This window comes from Mya arenaria, chromosome 6 (genome assembly GCF_026914265.1).
Source record: "Mya arenaria isolate MELC-2E11 chromosome 6, ASM2691426v1".
NCBI lineage: Eukaryota > Metazoa > Mollusca > Bivalvia > Myida > Myidae > Mya > Mya arenaria.
Genome location: NC_069127.1, coordinates 16080870 through 16100333, shown reverse-complemented (window position 1 = coordinate 16100333; position 19464 = coordinate 16080870). Strand labels below are relative to the sequence as shown.

The 19464-nt window shown below is 33.6% G+C and overlaps 1 protein-coding gene across 2 annotated transcripts; it reads left to right on the top strand.

The window, feature by feature from the left end:
• The first annotated feature begins 704 nt into the window (after window positions 1-704).
• LOC128239446 (uncharacterized) lies at window positions 705-8820 on the top strand. 2 transcript variants are annotated; one of them, XM_052956080.1, is made up of 5 exons: window positions 705-758; window positions 3679-3764; window positions 4012-4475; window positions 7593-7849; window positions 8374-8820. In XM_052956080.1, the coding sequence occupies exons 3-5, from the start codon at window positions 4145-4147 to the stop codon at window positions 8431-8433; spliced, it is 648 nt and encodes a 215-aa protein (XP_052812040.1). In that variant the 5' UTR covers window positions 705-758; window positions 3679-3764; window positions 4012-4144; the 3' UTR covers window positions 8434-8820. The 2 variants fall into 2 exon arrangements, with proteins under 2 accessions (XP_052812040.1, XP_052812038.1); XM_052956078.1 differs by lacking the exon at window positions 705-758 and adding an exon at window positions 883-916.
• Window positions 8821-19464: the final 10644 nt, after the last annotated feature.

Sequence of the window (19464 nt, the reverse complement as noted above, 5' to 3'; positions counted from 1 at the left end):
GCATCCTGCTTTATTATACATTATTCTTTGCATGTTGTATTTGTCATCGATCTGTACTTTTTGTATTATCTGTATGCGACCTGCATTGTATTTTAATAGTATTTATTGTTTTGTGCATATATAACGTATCTAATTGTCATGTAATGTTCCCCATGTTAATTATTAGTGTTTATGTTCCAATTATTTACATTTAAAATTTTAACACCAGAATAAATATTTTTAAACCTATGATTTTTTTCAAAGTAATGCAATCTATTCAGTTATAATAACTATCTTGGGAATAGTTTAACATCTTTACATCTACTAAACATCATAAACAAATAACATTCGCCTACTATCTATACAAAAGAAAACCCTTGAGAATCAGTAATTTGCTAGGATAAATAAGCATTACTACTGTTATAATACAAAGTAAAATTCAATTACTAAAAATGAATAAAGTATAACCTAAAACTTCAAGTTGAGTTGTGTACCTTCCACCAGCCTCCATTTGAAAATGAAAACATTGGTATTGCAATTATAATCAATAACATTGAAATGAAAAATATTGTTACGATTATTTCCGTTTTGTGATTTTTTGTTATATATATATTGATATAGTTTAAGATATTGTACCTCATAATTAAACTTAGTTGATGTTATCCTCGGTTCCCGACTGCCGACTTTTAGGTTTGGCCACATGGCTTTTTTACTTCCGGGTGTTAAAAAAACCACATGTGTGTTGAGTTTAACTAAACAAACTTAATGTAGATTTACAGGTATACAAATATAAGTATTTATATTATGTGTATACAATTATTGCTATGGAAAGTGTGCGTAAACCGAGGATAACTGGGTGACAGCTTAGATCTAAAATACTTAAACATATAGATAAACTGATAATATCAACTATTTGGTAAAAACTGTGATAGTTATGGTAATTATTTTTCGAGCAAATGTCATTTATGATAACATCAATATTTACAACTGTGATTATCTACTTCTATTCATATAATAGTACAATTGTTTTAACTTGTATTTTAGTGATAGTAGCATGTGCCCTTTGTCTCGTTAAGGTAATAACTTGTTTCTATATTACTATTACTGCCTTACGATAACATTCGCGATTGTTTTGAGTTAACCACATACTTTTCGGGATAATTATATAGCTATCTAAGTAATATTTGTGAATCCTTTTCGGTTAAAAATAATATAAGACTGAAAGGTTAAAAGTGCCTACATATGGTACCTCATCATGCTTTACAACACTTACAGAGTATCTAATTGAGGTTTGCGAATTCCACTTAATAAGTAAAAAAATAACTGGTTAACTAGATTCGTGCTTCAACTCATATATAAATGCATTTCATGGTTCTAGCAGTAACTTGCTATCTAGTTATGATTTGCGAATTCCCTTTCGCTATCGTTATCATACGACAGTTATATGCCAGTTAAAAAGGTATATCGTTTCGGCCAAACGTGTTTTTGAAAATTCATATTAAAAATCAGGGTTTATAGAATTTAGTTTTTCCACTTGTATTTGGAGCTATTGATTGTGTAGAGTCTAGGTTTATGTGGAAGATTATAAGCATCTTCCATGGCAGAGAGTGTAAGACCGTAAAACACCCTGCGCGAGGGTTGGGATGATCCTATCTTACATGAGCGGCTATGGTAGATGCTTTTTCTCCCACCTCAGTAAAACAAAATTAAGTAAAAATATATTTTTGCTGGAACTCTTTTGTGCGTAATGAAAAGAAATGCGTATAGATATGTGATAACTCGTGGTTGTCATGGATATGCGCGCAGTGATTCAGATTATGTTAATAGTCTAATCGGTCTTTAGAAGAGAAGAGTTCTGAGAAGAGTGAAGCATTATTTCTTGAAAGTTGCGTGAACACATTTTTGTGGTGACATTTGAAGCGAGAAATAAATAGTTAGCATTCTAAATATTGCCACAACACATGGTTTCTATGATGCTACAGGCGACAGTCTTCAACAAGAGAGGTAATGACAATGTGATGACAATTATAAAGAAGTTCCATACGGGTACTTATTTGATCTTTACCCGTGGGCAAGATAAGAACTTCTAACATTGTTAAATTTTTGAATCTACTTATCTGAGGTGGAAGAAAACGAAGTTACTTGGAGTTACCCTTTTTATCTCCATTGCTTTAGAAAAAAACACACGAAATCTGGCATTTTTAACCCACCATCTAGGTTGTTATCAATAAGTGTCGAGCGCATTATTGTTTATCTCTTTTTGTTTTGTTTTCTCCTAAGAAATTTAAAATCATAAATGTATTATATAACTTATAGAATCGGGTCTAACAATAATTTGGGCTTAGTATACAAGTTTAAGAAAAAAATAGGGTTTTTATAACATTTATCTTATTTCCAAAGAATGTAAGCTTTCATTTACACCATGCGTTTATTAGCTGTTCGTTCTACATCCATTATAGAGACCAAAAGAATTGACGTGTTGTAAATTTATATTTTTATCATACATTTAACACCGTTACTCAAAAGCATCGGGATACTGCTTAGGAATCCGAAAGAGCGATATATCGGATAATTAACGATATTTTAGAAAATTGTATCGTTCGCAATTTTTTTTTTTTGACATGTATGTGTACATGTTTGTTGAATTATTATTTAAAAAATGACAAATAATTTGCGCTTCATAATTAAAAAACAACAACATGATACGTTTTAAACAAAATGACAGCACACGTATGCATTTGGAACATAGCGCTTCAAATTTACTCGAAATAGCGACTTAATATGTATTCCTTTTGTTTTTGCAATGTCTAAAGAGTGCTCATCGGTATGCCAAATGCCTCGGCGAGTTTTGTCTTAGATTTTAGTCCACCCTACACGTTTCTTATTGCGCCATACTTCTCCTGGTAGCTTTTCGAATTGTTGCGCCGCCATTTCCTTTCATTAACGATCCAGTTATCCTCCCAGGTTGATTACCGGGCCCTTCTTCGGATTGTTCGGTAGCGGGTTAACTGAGCAATGTGGCGCTCATGTGATGAGATAGACATTTTCGAATGATATTAAGATTAAATAAACCAGCCATTTTATACACACTACATTACATCACTAAAATAAATCGCTCACTTTCTGACATCGATGTTTGTAACACACGCGTGCTTAATGTCAATCTTTAACAAGCGCTAATTGTGCTTCAGGATCACATAAAGCAGATGCCCGAGTGCTATTGCAGTATGGTGCGAACACTTATTAGATTATCGAGTTCGAAATCAGATTGTTAAATAGGTGTGAAATACCAAATCGGGACCGTAATTTTTACTTCGATATAGCGCTTTTTTCGGAATAGCGATTTCGGAAATTAGATTAAAAAATTAGAAAACAAAGAAGGAATGCAATCGGGTTATGATGATTAAGCATATATTTCTCTTCCTAAAATAACCTTGTTGATCGAGACTTATAACTTCCGGTTGAAATAATTGAATTTTGCTAGAATTTCTGTTGCTAGTCTATAATCGGCATTTACAAGAGATCAATATAGGACGCTAATTTTGAAGGTTAATCGGGTCACTCCTTTAGTATAACAACCTGTGTTCGTTGTTGTATTAGTATGATTATTAGTACGGCAGCTGAGGAAGGTGAGTGTTGATCTTTTTTTATTCATTATTATACATATACTTGTGTTATATCCACGAAAAATTATTTTAGTACGTACTTTGGATGATGGTCAACGCCCGGGATGTTCCTCTTGGGCCGCGACGTCGACAGACGATGCAGAAATCATGAAAACAGAGGTGCGTGTCTTTGATATGGGAAATAGGACAATATTTTTTATGGACAATGCCTGACGTGACACTCGTCACGTTAAGAAAATATACAGGCATTGTTTCGTTGTGAAATTTTATGATAATGAATGAACAAATAGCTTCAGCAGTACTGTTAATTACGATGATAAGGGGTTCGCATGATCCTCGATATTAAATGATTTTTTTATTATGGGGATATTAGATGTTTATTATTTTATGTGTTAATACATTCCAGAAATCGAGCGTGTATATGTGTAAGGAGTGTCACGTATTGCATCGATTGGGGTCATGCCCAAATTTATCAAACTGTGGGCATGATTTTATATTGAATGATTGTGATAGTTGTATAGAAAGAATCAGTAGTTCATATGGTGGCTCAGTGCATAGGAAGGAAAGAAGTCGTCACTCGGAAGGAAATATTGCAGAGGGTTGAGAATGACATAATTAGGAAAGGGAAAATGTTGGAGGAGAATGTCATTTTGGATACAGAGTTGAAAGAAAAAAGGACAAAAATAAAAATAAAAAAATGTGAAAAGAATAAATTTATATGTCATGTTTGTAATAAAACCATGCACTCAAAAGACTATTCTGATAGACATTTTAACGGGGAAAAACACAAAAAGGCGGTCAATGCAAAGGATATATTAGATTCAGAAAAGGCATCGGACGATGTCGATACTGTTGCTGATCAAGGGAAAGGTGTTTGTATTTTTTATTATTATTTATATATTTTTTTTATTTTTTGGGGGGGTGGGGTGGGGGGTGGGGGGTGGGGTTGCTTGAATTTCTAATCCGTTTATTTCCTTATAAAAACAACAATGTTATACCGTATGTGCATCACAGAAATACAAAGACGGTCTATGAGCATATCGTGTCTTCGAAATAGCGCTTATGGATATAATTTTATAAATTAAATTAATGCTCTTAACAAAAAAAAATCATACAGTGAAAAAAATGTTCTTAAAAATGTATGGCAAGCAAATCATAATATAAGTGTTCAAAGTAGTGACGGGCTTTGATTTTCTATCACTATAACAAATACTTTCAAAATACAGTAGCATATTTGAATTAAAACTATATTGGCACAATTATATTCTTTTTGATCTATTTATAGCGTAAGACAATATACTTTATGTTGTTGAACAATTTGTTTTACCACATTTCTTTAACAAAGCATTAAAGGTTGACTAAACATTGGTTGATGCCGAACATTGGATTTAAAGGTGTTCATAATCCTGTACTACATTAAAACAATACATGCAGTGTTATCTGTCAGTATTCAAGAGAATAAATTTAAATTCTTTCCAAACAGATTATGAAAAATATAATATAATTTAACTGTTTACTATTGTTTATTGATATACAGACTATATTAATATTATGATTTCCATTTCATGATTTTTTGTAAACATCAACTCCAATATCTATGGATATAAGTTGTTTTGTAAACTACTTGATAAAAATGATGAAGTTTCTTATTTGTCATATCTACAAGCGGTTTGTTTTGAAACTGAAGTCGTTGTGTTGCGTTAACTTTGGTATTAGTGAATATTCCAAGTAACTGGAATAGCTTTTTTACCGTATTTGTTTCTGCAAATGTGTGTTGTTTTTTTTAGTTGTTTTTTAAAACAAATTTGTATGATACCAGCATTTGAAAGAATATCATTTATGAATATTAAATCGACTCGATTTAACTTTTAGAAATATTGCTTTCATTGTTCTGTTTTATAAATTTATTTCCCCAGATTATTTCTGTATACGTTTTTAGAATCTTAGGCATGGTTTACAAATATAATTTGTAAAATCAATTGATATTGAAAATAAATGTTTATAGAATAGTATTGGAGCTATAGATTTTATAGAGTCTATATTCATATGGTAGATAAGGATACTCTTTCCGAATTGATCAAGCAGTACAAATAGTATTACTTTTTATTGGGCTTTTGTTTTACAGATTAGGTGTGTTACCCAGTTTATCTCCATTGTTTTAGAAAAAAGTCCGAAATTGGCATATCTAGGCCACAATCAAGATTGTTTCCAATTATTGTCATGCACTTTATTTTACGTCTCTTTCCATTGAAAGGAATTTTAAAAATCATTAAATGTATTATCTTACTTAAAGAAACGGCTGTTACTATTTTTGAAAAAGTAAGTCTTTAACAACAATTATCTTATCAAAGAATATAAGCTTTCGTTTTCATCATGCGTCACTAGCTGTTCGCGGTTTTGAATTTCGTTAGTCCAACTTTTTGTCCTATTTTTTTTAGATCTAACTATTTACCAAAATGATCTATTATTTCTAGAGCAATTAGTATCTGGTTTGTATTTTTAGAATTAAAGTAATGTCTGCAAGCTTAGTAAGTTTTATGTGTTTGTCATGTTTTTTATATCTTAATATGCATAACAAGATTTTAGTTAGTTTGATAGATCTGTCAAATCCAATTTGTAGATAAAACGAATCAGGTATTGGTCATCGTAAGCGCGCCACGCGAGTCCGCCTTGGCCGCATATTTTGGAATAAACCCTTAGTTGCCTCTTTATTAACTGACAGGTACACACTGCGATATTGATATTGAATGCGTCTTTTCATTTCTCAATGTCCGTGACCTTATCCTTTCGGACACGTATCAAGTCGGCCGTCGTTGGAAATGTGTATTGTTGCTCCGCAACAAAGTTCGGATAACTGGACCGAGCCTTTCAAAAAAAGCGCAAGATTAATATAATCGCCGTATAATAATTATGCGCTTGAGATTCGGCACACGAGTGGCAACGTCGTCGCCCGCTAGGCGCATTATTGTGGAAACGTTGGGCTTTTCGGCTAAGTGGGCGACGACAAGGTTAAGCGTAGGGTCCTGCAATGTATGCACATTGATATTGCTTGCGCCACCACACCCAATTTTGATGCCAGACTCACTTCTTAGCGATTTGAAATCAATGTCTTTTGGGGCATTTAATGAGATACCTCCATCGTTTCGCTGTTCCGGCACCTCATCCGTCGTTATTGCTGGGCAAATCTGTACCCGTCTTCTTTTCGATCCCCTTTCGCTCCCCGGCATCAAAAGATACTTATTTAGATACTATGATTAATTTAGATTTCAAAGAGTGTTTTGAATTGTAGCGGCCGCTACAGTGTCGCAAAAGAGAAACGACTATCGCGAGATAACGTCACGTGGTCTAAATTTCTCTCGTTTCCGGGGAGAAATAATTCTCGTAGATAACGATTACAAACAAGTGTAGCCGAACGCCTTAGGCGTATTGAAACTAAGAACTTTGTCGTAGACAATGATTTGAATTATCTTTATGCAAAACAAAATTGTTATTATTTTCAAGTTCAGATGTTCTCTTATAATAAGGGTTTTAATTCTGCTTTATAGGAATCTTTGAAACCAATTTAGTAATAATATCAGATATAAACGGCCATTGCACTGTATCAAAGATTTTTTACACTAAAAATTGATAAGCACCTCATTGGTTGAATAGATTGATTTAAGCGATGACGTCATGAATTAACATGATGATTAAACGTATATTCCTATTCTTTAAATGAACTTGTTGATCGAAACTGATAAATTCCGGTAGAACAAAACAAAAATGTTTGTAAGAAATTTTGCTGCTAGTTCATAACCGATATTTACAAGTGATATAGGACGCCAATTTTAAACGATTTCGAGGTCTCCTTTTTTGTACAAAAATGAGCGTAATTGTTGGTTTTTGTTGTACATGTAATTATAAGTAGGGCAGCTGAGAAAGGTGAATGTTTATTATTATTGTTATTATTCATTATTTATAATTATATCTAAAAAACATTTTTTTCAGTTCGTACTGTGAAGGATGGTCAATGTCCGGAGACATCAAACTGCGGGCATGTTGATTTATTATTGAGTGATTGTGACAGATGTCAATTAAGAATCATAAGTGTATACGATGGCTCAGTGCATAGGAAGGACGGAAATGTCGTCACTCGGGAGGAAATATTGCAGAGGGTTGAGAATGACATTTTTAGGGAAGCGAAAATGTTGGAGGAGATGGTTATTTCGGATGCAGAGTTGCAAGAAAAAAGGACAGAAATGAAGGTTTGTATATGTGATGATGTAAAATTACCATGAATTCAAGAGACATTTTTGATAGATATATGAACAGGAAAATATACCAAGGAGTCGGGAATTGCCAATGGGATATTACAACGGGACATAATATGCGCGGTTGTTCATAGTGTTTCTGACTAACATACAGACCAAACTTACCAACATATAGACTAGACTGACAGCCAACAGGCTGAGCAGAAATGGGGAGGAGTATTAACTAAGGGAAATAAATTTTGTACTGCAACAAAAAAGCGAAGAAAAGAAATTGGTCTAAACATGTCGAAACTAACAGTCATGCAAATATTTTGTCTGGTGTACGCATTGAGTGTCAAGTCTGCTCGTCTTTTTTTGGCTCTGAGAAGACGTTTAAGCAATCACATAAATTGAGTGTCTTATAATTGTTCTTAATAATAACTGTTGATGAAGGTGGTGAGGTTGATCAGGATAAGAAGGGAAGGGACAGTCGGTTGTTTGTTTGTTATTGTTTTCATTTGTTTATTGTATTTTTTAAGCACAAGACAGAAGAGGAAGGAAAGCACGCCAGTGGCAATCAGGACGCAGAAAGAGGCTAGGAAAGGTGAGAGTTGAATGAGTTTTTTTCTTTAGAAATTGCTTTAACTTCAAATCCGTTTAGTACATTTAAAAAAATCATACCGTATTTACATAACACACAAACATACAGAGGCATAAAATGAGTATACCGCTTCTTAGAATAAGCGTTTATAAATATGCATTACTAGAATGCAATAAATGCTCTTAAAAATCATTCATCAAAGGAAAATTGACAGTTTTTGTTCTTAAAAAATGTATGGCGAGCAAATCAAAATGTTAATTTTTCAACATATTTCTGCACATTTATCTCCTGCCACCTATGAAATATGCTTTATAAATACAATAACACATTTGATTTAATATTATATTGACACAATTATATTCTTTTGATCTATGTTATAGCCTACGGCAATATATATTATGCTGTTAAAGTATTGTGTACCAAATCTTCTTAACAAAACATTAATGGCTGACAAAAAATGTCAAGCATTAGGTAAAAAGTGTTTATAATCATCCATGGCATTACATAATACATTAAAACATAAAAGGATAATCCTCCTTAGCAGAGAACCTGTCTCAGCAAAGAACATACCGTAAAATGTGGTATTAGTCAGCTGTGGCTGATAGCGTAATGTTTCAATATATACGCCACTTAGAAACCTATGAATTCATGAACGGTGCACTCAACAGTTGTATTGCAGAGTGAGCTACACTTTTTTGTACAACCCTCTTGCGATGGTCTTTTGTTAGCTAGTTGTACTGATTTTATCGAGAGGAACTTTTACCGAATAGTTTGCCGCTAGAAAATAAAATTCCCCAGCATTGCAATAAGTGTGATTATAAGTATCTTACATGGCCGCTGTTGTAAGATAGATTCATCCCAACCGAGGGTAGGTTGTTTTGCGGAAACGTGGTTTACAGTTTATGTTCGCCTTACGCTTAGGTTAATTAAGGAATTGTAGTATTGACAATCGTCCCTGAAATTTCATGAATGAGCCAGAAGCGACACATAGGCTCGTATGCGATTCGCAGTGATTATTATTGGTAAATCAGACTTACAGGAGATAAGAAACCGGCCGCCTCGCGATGATGCTTTATTAGTTTATAATATTGAAATAAATAAACTAAGGTTTCAGATTTCTGAAATCGCATTAAACCAGGACCGTGAGAAAGGATTGACAAATTCTATTACTGGACGTCTCGGGGAAAAGAAATATGTTTTGGGGCGGCGACGACTTCAATCTCCGACTAGCTACCGACCCGCAGAGCGTGCCAATCTTTGTTGATGCTCATTTTTGCTTTTAGCACAAATATTTTAATATTAAACTTTCATATTTAAGAATTATTTACTGCCTATTTATAGCAGTACCATGAGTAAATGCTTTAAAAGAAATTGTTTTTCGTACTAGATAAACGCTATTCTTACTCAATGATGATAGTACACTGAACGATATAAAGATTGCGTATAATGAAAATAATCATGTAGACAAGCCACTGTTCTCCTAATGGTAAGTCAAGCAATATAATAAAACAGTCATTAAGAATCCTGATAAGATACACATCTAACGTATCATTAACAAGTTTGTTTTTCAGCATTGAACGTGACTTTGAGCCGACCTCCTACCGCAATAGCTCGGTCACCGCTGCCTGCTGGCTGGATCCCTTGTGGTACTCAACATCACATGTATTGCCATTTTTGTCAGCGGCATGCTGGGGAATGTCTGCGAGTGTCGTCATCGACAAGTAAGACAAAGTAGAAATAGTTACTTAAATTATGTTTGTTTGCTGTAGCCGATACAATAAATGCCTTGAAAATCAAAAATTCATCTATGATAAAAAAAAATATTTGAAGAAAAAACATAGCATATATTTCCTTGTTTAATGTTGAGTCCTAGATAAGTGATTAAATTCTCGACCTACCGTCAAGACCGTGCACATTGTAAATAAGCGTTACAAGGGTTGTAAAGTTAAAGTAAACATGTATAAGAACAAGTTGTAAAGAAACATAAAGTATCTCAAAAGGAGAAAAAACAATAGTCACTATGGTGATGAATAGGCCCCTCATCGTCAAAAGTTCAAATGTCAATTTAATATGTTGTGCATAAATCTGTATCATATTTCGCCTAGTGTTTAGTTTTGTTATCTCTAAAAGCATACACATGACAAAAGGAAAACTACATAATGACATCACAACGTATAATATATAGATATAGAACACCCTATTTGACGTCCTAACAAGCTAGTCGTTAGAATGCTCGAAATGCGTAGTTTTGCTGAAAAGTTGATTTTGAAACCAATGACAAAAGGACGGCTGCCCCAAAACAAACATATTGTTCTTGAGAAGATAAGATCAAAGATACAATGTATACCAATTTCAGTCTTACTGGTGTTGGGGTGTTAAGCAATATTTCAGCGAATTGCAATGTGTTGCTTACTCGAAGAATCACGACACCTTCAAATCAATTAGTTCACCTATATACTATAATTCGACATAACAATTAATTATCTTTGCCAAAATCATTCAGCTTAGGTTTGTGTTTTATGTATTTGAAGATGCACTCTTACTACCAAATAAGTTTAACCACAATTAGTAATATTGTTTTCATATTCCAAAAAGGATGACGAAATATCGAAAACAATGATTCCTATGAAGGATACTGAGTTTAATTTGAAAGAAATAAGCATAAAACAACACGGTTTTTCTACCTTATGAGACCATAACACCACAGTAATTTTTTTAGCAATCACAAATCATTTAATAGTTTTGCGCTTTCTGCTATAAAATACACGGAAACAATCTTGTAATAAGTAATAGTTTCCATCAATGCATTATTTGGTAAGTAGGTAAAGGTTTATCAGTCAAATTAATGTTTGTTATACATGTGTATGTATTGATTTTGAATAAGAGTGTCACTTTAAGATAAATCATTTATTTGGTATCAAAATTAAAACGATTTTATAATTTTGCTTAAACCTTTCAAAAAGTATTCAGAAAGTGAACATGGCACTCTAAGTCCTTAGTTCACGTATGTAAATTTGTTTATGTTAGGAATTTGTATAGCCTTTCGACTTTATTGTTATCTTTCGAATGGCAAAATTACGCATTTAGTTAATACCTTAATCGGTCACTGTTGCAAATATTATATATACTTTACTTAAACTAAAATATTACCTTCAAAATCATAACCTATTGAAGCCTTTCAAATTTACTTACATAATTGAATTTCTATCTTTGCGGCTTCTTAAACAGAAATGATTAATAAACTACGATACAAATTGTTTTTTGCAATATAATGCTAGGTTAAAGAATGTTCAAAGTTCAATGAAATAGAAAGATTATATACTTATAAGAATGTGTTTGCTGTTAATATCATACATTACATGCTGGTGTATTGTTGCATGAAGATGATTATCTGTATAGACTAAAGTACTTACTTTTCGTAGTCATCTTGAACGACTTTATTTCTTTTGTCTTCCTAAACTCATAAAATTAATTGATAACGAAGTCATTTGATTTTTTAATATTTACCATGTTTAATTAAGAAATATAGTTCAGTATATTTTGTGTTTGGTGTTAATATCATACAATACATGCTGGTGTATTGTTGCATGAAGATGATTATCTACATAGACTAGTATATTTTGTGTTTGCTGTTAATATCATACAATGCATGCTGGTGTATTGTTGCATGAAGATGATTATCAACATAGACTGATGTACTTTCTTTTCATAGTCATCTTGAACGACTTTATTTCTTTTGTCTTCCTAAACTTATAAAATTGATTGATAACGAAGTCATTTGATTTGTTAATATTTACCATGTTCAATTAAGAAATATAGTTCAGTATATTTTTATTTTTTTTCGCTAAAAATATACACACAATTTGTAAAAGGTTTAAAATAAGTTTTGAAATGCAGTCAACAAGGTAATAACATATGCTTTTTGTTTATATGCATGCTATAGAGCAATACTTATTTGCAATACCTTATTGTCTGTAGATGGATTAATTCTTAAATTCGTGTTATTAACATGAAACACAGCTTTAATGTTTTCTATGGAATGTCATTGTTATTCTTAGGCATTATTATTTTTCTTTATTTACAATAAGTTTTTTCGTCTGTTTACGTGTACTTCAGACTTTACGCTCTCTTTATATTTTGTCAAAAGTCCTCTTATAGATCTATGAACATAGACAACTTTCTTCATAACTGGTACAAATTCAGATATACAATGTCCTCCATACACACTATCATATGATTACTCATATATATGCTTATTGCTTTCTTTGCACTCTCTCTTTCTTTCACTTTCAGTGTAGTGGTGGTGTGGTTCTGGATACTTCACGGTCGTCCTTTGTTTGTAACATTGTGTTGCCGAAAACACTAGCATTTATATTTTTTATTAGTTCAATTACATGAATAGGCATACAAAATTCGGCGTTTTCCAAAATGCTAAATATAGGAACAACAGCCGTTTCCAGCTTACTGTGAATCTTTTTTTCCTTCTGAGCCTAGCAAGCGACGCAAGTAATGTTTACCTTTTAAGGTTAAATCTCACAGCTACATCTAACTAAGGTATACTTGCACGTCAAAGATTAATTTCACATTAAGTCACACGGCAAGTGAAGCGTTTAGTACAAATGCAAGCTTCACAAAACATTGCTTGTGCTTTATGTTTTCCATGGTAGTTTTAACTTGGTTAAATATTTTTCTTTCACTATCAGGCGATATTCACCCTAATCCAGGTCCCGGTTCAAGACTCGACACTTCCCCTGGTAGTTCATATAGCGATCTGTCCACTAATCTTTCAACTTTTCTGTGTTGTCCCAACTACCTTTCTATTATGCACTACAATGTTCAAAGTCTTCTACCGAAACTAGATTTATTGTCAACTGAACTAAGTTCTTTCGATATCCTTACCTTTTCTGAAACTTGGTTAGTTGATACAATCACAGACGACCAAATTCTAATCCCTGGCTTCTCAAGACCAGTTAGGCGTGATCGGCAAGGAGATTCATATGGTGGCGTTGCCGCTTATATCAAAGACGGTATCAATTTTTAAAGAAGGGATGATTTTGAGTTAATGGCACTAGAGTGTCTCTGGTTAGAAATAAAGACACACACATCTAAACGTGTACTAATCGGTGTGTTCTATCGTCCTCCTAACTCTGATCATAACTGTTATAGCCTTATTGAAGATTCTATAGGTTTGGCAAGAGAAAGTGGTATTGAGGATATTATCATTACATGTGATTTCAATCTGAACACTCTTGTCGATAGTTCGGGGCGCAAAATCAACTCTTTATCACAACAGTTTGCCATTGAACAATGCATTTCAGATCCAACGCACTTTACAGAAAATTCTTCCACAATTATCGATCACTTATTTATTTTTAACTCAAACTCCTTAGTCCATAGCGGAGTTGGAGAGCCATTTCTAGATCAAAACATTCGTTTTCATTGCCCTATTTTTGGAATTTTTAGATACAATAAACCGGTTAAAAAGGTTACTCGGCGTAGAATATGGAAATACGACAATGGGATCTACACGCAACTTTGCAAGAAGCTTTTGGATACTGATTGGTCACTAGTTAGAAATACAAATATTGATTTGTTCACCTCTGATTTTACTAAATCAATTGTTGATATTTCCAACAGCTGTTTTCCCAACAAGGTTATAACTATCAATCCCCATGAACCTCCTTGGATGAATAACGACATTAAAATAAAAATTCGACAGCGTAAAAGAGCTTATAGAAAGGTCAAACGCACTAACAATCCAATACATTGGACTAATTTTCGAAAATTGCGTCACGAAGTTGTCGCTCTAATTCGGAGTTCAAAATTGAAATACTTTGACTCCCTTGCTTTGAAACTTAAATCCAGTGAACTCAGTTCTAAGGACTGGTGGAAAACACTTAAGTCATTTATCACTCCGGTTAAATCACGAGGCATTCCTCCACTACTCAACCCATTAGATGGTCAGTGCGTTGCAGACGACCAAGGCAAGGCCGAAATCCTTAATGATTTCTTTGTTCTTCAGACCTACGTTGACGATTCAACTCAAGTATTACCTGAACTTGATTTAACTAATGATGATGCTAAACTTGATTCGATTGTTATCGTACCTTCCGAAGTCAAAGATGCTATAAGTTGTCTCTCGGTTGGTAAAGCATCTGGACCTGATAGCATTGATAATCGTATTTTACTTGAAGCTTCTTCAGAACTTAGCCAGCCTTTGTGTGAATTGTTCAATGCTTCTTTAACTTCTTGTGTTGTTCCGTCTTATTGGAAATATTCAAATGTTGGTGCTGTCTTTAAAAAGGGTGATTATTCCAACCCATCAAATTATCGCCCAATCTCTCTTTTGAACACTATGGAGAAAGTCTTTGAAAGAATTATATTTAAACATGTATTCAACTTTCTTCGTGATACCAGTTTTTTTACTCGATCCCAATCCGGCTTTCTACCAGGTGATTCTACTGTCAACCAGCTTACCTACCTATATAATAGTTTTTGTCAAGCTCTCGACAATGGTCTTGAAATACGAGTTGTCTTTTTTGATATAAGTAAAGCATTTGACAAAGTTTGGCATCGTGGTCTACTATATAAACTCGAGAAGGCAGGCATTTGTGGTCACTTACTGTCTTGGTTTACCAACTACTTAGAGAATAGGCGCCAGTGTGTGGTTATTCCGGGAGCCACTTCGGCATTAACATCAATTGAAGCTGGAGTTCCCCAGGGCTCAATTTTGGGTCCTTTTTTATTTCTTATATACATAAATGACATAGTAAACGAGATAGATTCAAATGTCAACCTATTTGCTGATGATACAATTCTATTTGTTATAGTGGACACACCCTAGGCTGCAGCTTTAAAACTACAGACAGATTTAAACAAAATATTTATTTGGGAGTGGCTTGTAAAGTTCAATCCCAACAAATCTGAATCAATGGTCATATCTCGAAAACGTAACCAACCCATTAATCCGTCTGTGTACATGTTTGACACTGAAATCCCGTTTGTTGTATCTCACAAACACCTGGGTATTTTTCTTTCAAATGAGGGAAATTGGCATACTCACATTAACTATACTAAATAAATAGCTTGGTCTAGAGTAAACATCATGAAACGTATACGCTATCAACTGCATAGGAGGTCTCTGGGGGTTATTTATTTTTCTTTCATAAGGCCAATCTTGGAGTATGCGGATGTCATCTGGAATAATTGTACACAGTATGAAAAAAACGACCTTGACAAAATTCAAAACGAATGCGAACGCATTGTTACTGGTTGCACTCGCCTTGTTTCTCTGCGTCTGCTTCACATCTGGCTTTGAGAGCTTGGAAACAAGACGTGAAAAACACAAGCTTTCACTTTTTTACAAAATGAAAAATGGTCTCTCTCCTGATTATCTGTCAAGTTTGGTTCCTCAGACAGTCGGTCAAGCATCAACTAGATGACTTCGAAACGCATCCAATAACTCTAGCATTCGTACATATACGTCACTCAATATGAATTCATTCCTTCCTTCATCAATCTCAGCATGGACTAGTCTCCCAGCTGAAGAACAAAACATTGACACTGTCTCTGGTTTTAAAGCGTACCTTAAGTCGGATAATTCCAAACCAAATACTCTGTTTTATTATAGGAAACGTCGATTACAGGTCATTCACACTCGCTTAAGGAACGAATACAGTTCACTGAACCATCACCTTTTTGTTAAAAGTATTGTGCCCTCATCCCTTTGTGCATGTGGAGTTCAGGAAACAACGTATCATTATCTTCTTATCTGTCCCCTTTATACTGAACAAAGAAGACTTTTTCTCAACTCTGTGGAGGCTTTGACTAACGCAACGCTTCACAATTTACTATACGGTGACACTGCCCTCACAGAAGAACAAAATAAGACACTGTTCGATGCAGTTCACCTCTTTATTCAAATGACAAAAAGATTTGATAGCCAGTGACAGTCACATACTACCTTATATCAATCCCTTCCATGATTATCTCCTTTCTGTTTACATGTTATTTAATACTACCAATCAGGGCTCAGTGAAGAAAAGGCACTGGAAGTTGTTCATCTAAACCAACCACCCTACCCTCTTTCTTCATTCTTATCCTCTTTACTATCTTATTCTGCTCTCAAACAACATTAACGACTTTTGTATTTGAAAAGTGAAAATAAACTAAGCTTGTTATAGCTTTATCAATCACACAACATGTTTAACTTTTAACTACTATCTTGTCTGTGCACATCGTATGTAAAATATCTTTAAATATTTTAAATATTTAATAAAATTAAACGAAGCCAAATCACATTAAACACTACCATCTGATCTAATCCAACAATATCAATATCATTGTGTCATCTACATTGTAAGCTGTACAAATGTCCGTCATTAAATATGTACTTCTGCAAAAGTTTGGAGAAGAACTTTTTAAGATATATTTATCTTTCGTTCTTATCCTTTTCTAGATGTCTATATGTGTTTTCTGTTTGTCTTTATGATATGTCTGTATACGTTGATGAATAAAATATGTTTAAACTAATATATGACCATTATAAACAGCAACATAATGTTGATGGATACCATAAAATACAAATGTATTGACACTAATTGCATATTGATCCAGTATTTGATTGTATTACAAAAACTAATACTTTTTTCAGCAAAGTTTATCCCTAATGTTCAAGTTGAATTAGATCGTCTCTGTGTAGTTATTGGATGTCGACATTAAGTATTTCTCTTCCAACCTTTCCGTATCAATTCCTTCCAGTAGGCAGAGAGTTAGTGGAGGGCCAAGACATTAACAAATGATACTTTGTGAATACCATTTTGCTCTGAAATACAACTAATTTTGACTCAAACTAACACATATATTCAATTATTTCGCCTTACAAACGAGATTTGTCAATGTTTGACAACTTGGATTGTCAAAGTAGTTCCCAAAGTATTTTCAATGAAAATCGAAAACTGATGTAGAATTGTTTGTGTAAAGTTAATAATCCTCCATAATACAATAAACTAAATACAAACAGTACCAAAATACTTTAGTAATATTTCAGTTGAGCAAGAGAAAGTAATAAATGGGCGTGCCTCCTCTGTCTACCCTATTATAACCACTGTTCGGTAAATAGTGCCGTCACACAGTATTTATTTACTCATACTAAAGTTATTTACGGACTGTAAGCTTTGTCTAGAATATGTGTTGAAATAATTGCTAAAATATTGCCTGATAAATAGAAAATGACAGATTTGCTGGAAGACGTTATATGTTGTCAAGAAATCGCTGATACAATGATTAATGCTCCAAAACTTTGTTACTCAACAAACCGGGCAGCTAGGCTTCATATAGTACCGTTATTAAAGCAGACAGCTTGACCCGATGTGGACATTTAATACCTGCTTTATGATTGCACGAGCACGTATTCCAATACTGCTTGCTTATATGGCGTACATTGATAGTTATCAGTTTAGATATAAGTTAAGAACAAGAGAAACTCGCGTGCACAGATATGTTTTTCTTAAGAAAATTACTTTTTTCCCACCAGATTAATTCTCAACACAACTGGATTGTTATAAATCAAAACAATGTTTCTGCCCAATATTGTTCGCGTCAAGTTCATGCAGGATGCTCGGTTAAGGTTTGTCTTTATGGGGAAATATCTTTGATGCAAAGGATTCACTATGCTCTAAAGATGTAAAGTGTCATATATTTTCTTTATGTGAATTATCATTTTCGGGAAAGGCCTAAGAGTCTGAGTCAAGTCGAGTTCGTGAAGTTAATTATCTACGTTTTATAAGAATCAATTATGACCGAGTTATACTGCGATACAAGCATGCTATATTAATGTTCCATAATAATATAGTTTTTTGTATTCAGGCTACAGAAACATTAACTGCAGGTCGTTACTAAGAGGGAACCATTCTTATCATCCCTCAATAAATTTTGGGCTGATCAAAGCATAGAACATAGTGATTAAACGACGCTTAAGCGTTATCGTTTTAGGATTGCCTTGATATTAGAGATTGTATTATGTTTTTTCGTCGTATTGGATTAACAAGTTTGATAGCTGTACACAGCAAAGCAAGTATACTTATGTTCTATTTTGATATTAGATAATGCCCCTACTGTTATTATACAATATATAATAAGTTTAAGTTGTGAATAAAATGTTTGATATAAAAGGACCAAAACCCGGGGGTTGTTTCTCTATGAAAATGATAACCATTGTGTATACTCTCTTTTTAAAACAAAACCTGCCATGTAAGGTTTCCGAACGCAGTGAATTGTTGAACCATGTCTGAGAATCAGTTATCACCTTGTTCAACTTAAAATATCTAACTGCCGTTGGCACAAGTCAAATGCTTCCTATCATGTACGTATCTATGACTTTCATTTATTCTTTATCAAAATTGGATACCAGTGAGAAATAAAAAAAAAATCCAAAAAAAACACGAAACTTTCTACTGCACTGGTTCCATCATATTTGCATAATTTATTCTGGAAATGATCCATCAGACCAATATACTGCATTCAAGGTAGTTGTTTTTGTTTGACTAGACTGGAATGTAATATACAACACTGTCATCTTCTACCACTGATCTCAATGTTTACAAGCAGTGATTGGTAGAAACGTTGTTTTACGATTATGATAAAACATGTTCAAAAGCTTTAATACGGTACATACACATATCGTAGCTTTGGCTATTCAAACAGATACGGAATACTATAAAACTACTCTTTCGAGTAATGCACTTACCTTCAAACTGTTTGAAAACAAGCACGTTATTTGAAGTGAGTAATCAGTGTTCGTTGATCAACGAGGCCATTAACATCCTTATAGTTGAACAATTACTTTAATATCTGTAATATCTCATGTACTATTAGTAAGGTTTTATTACATTAGAAGTATCACAGTAAGGGCGCAACGACATTAATAGTGGTCGTTAGGAAATCCCTAGGAATGAGGTTTGTGTAGGGATAAGTAATGTTCTCGTAAAATCTCTCAGATGTCATTCCAGCGACGTTTTTTATCCTAGGT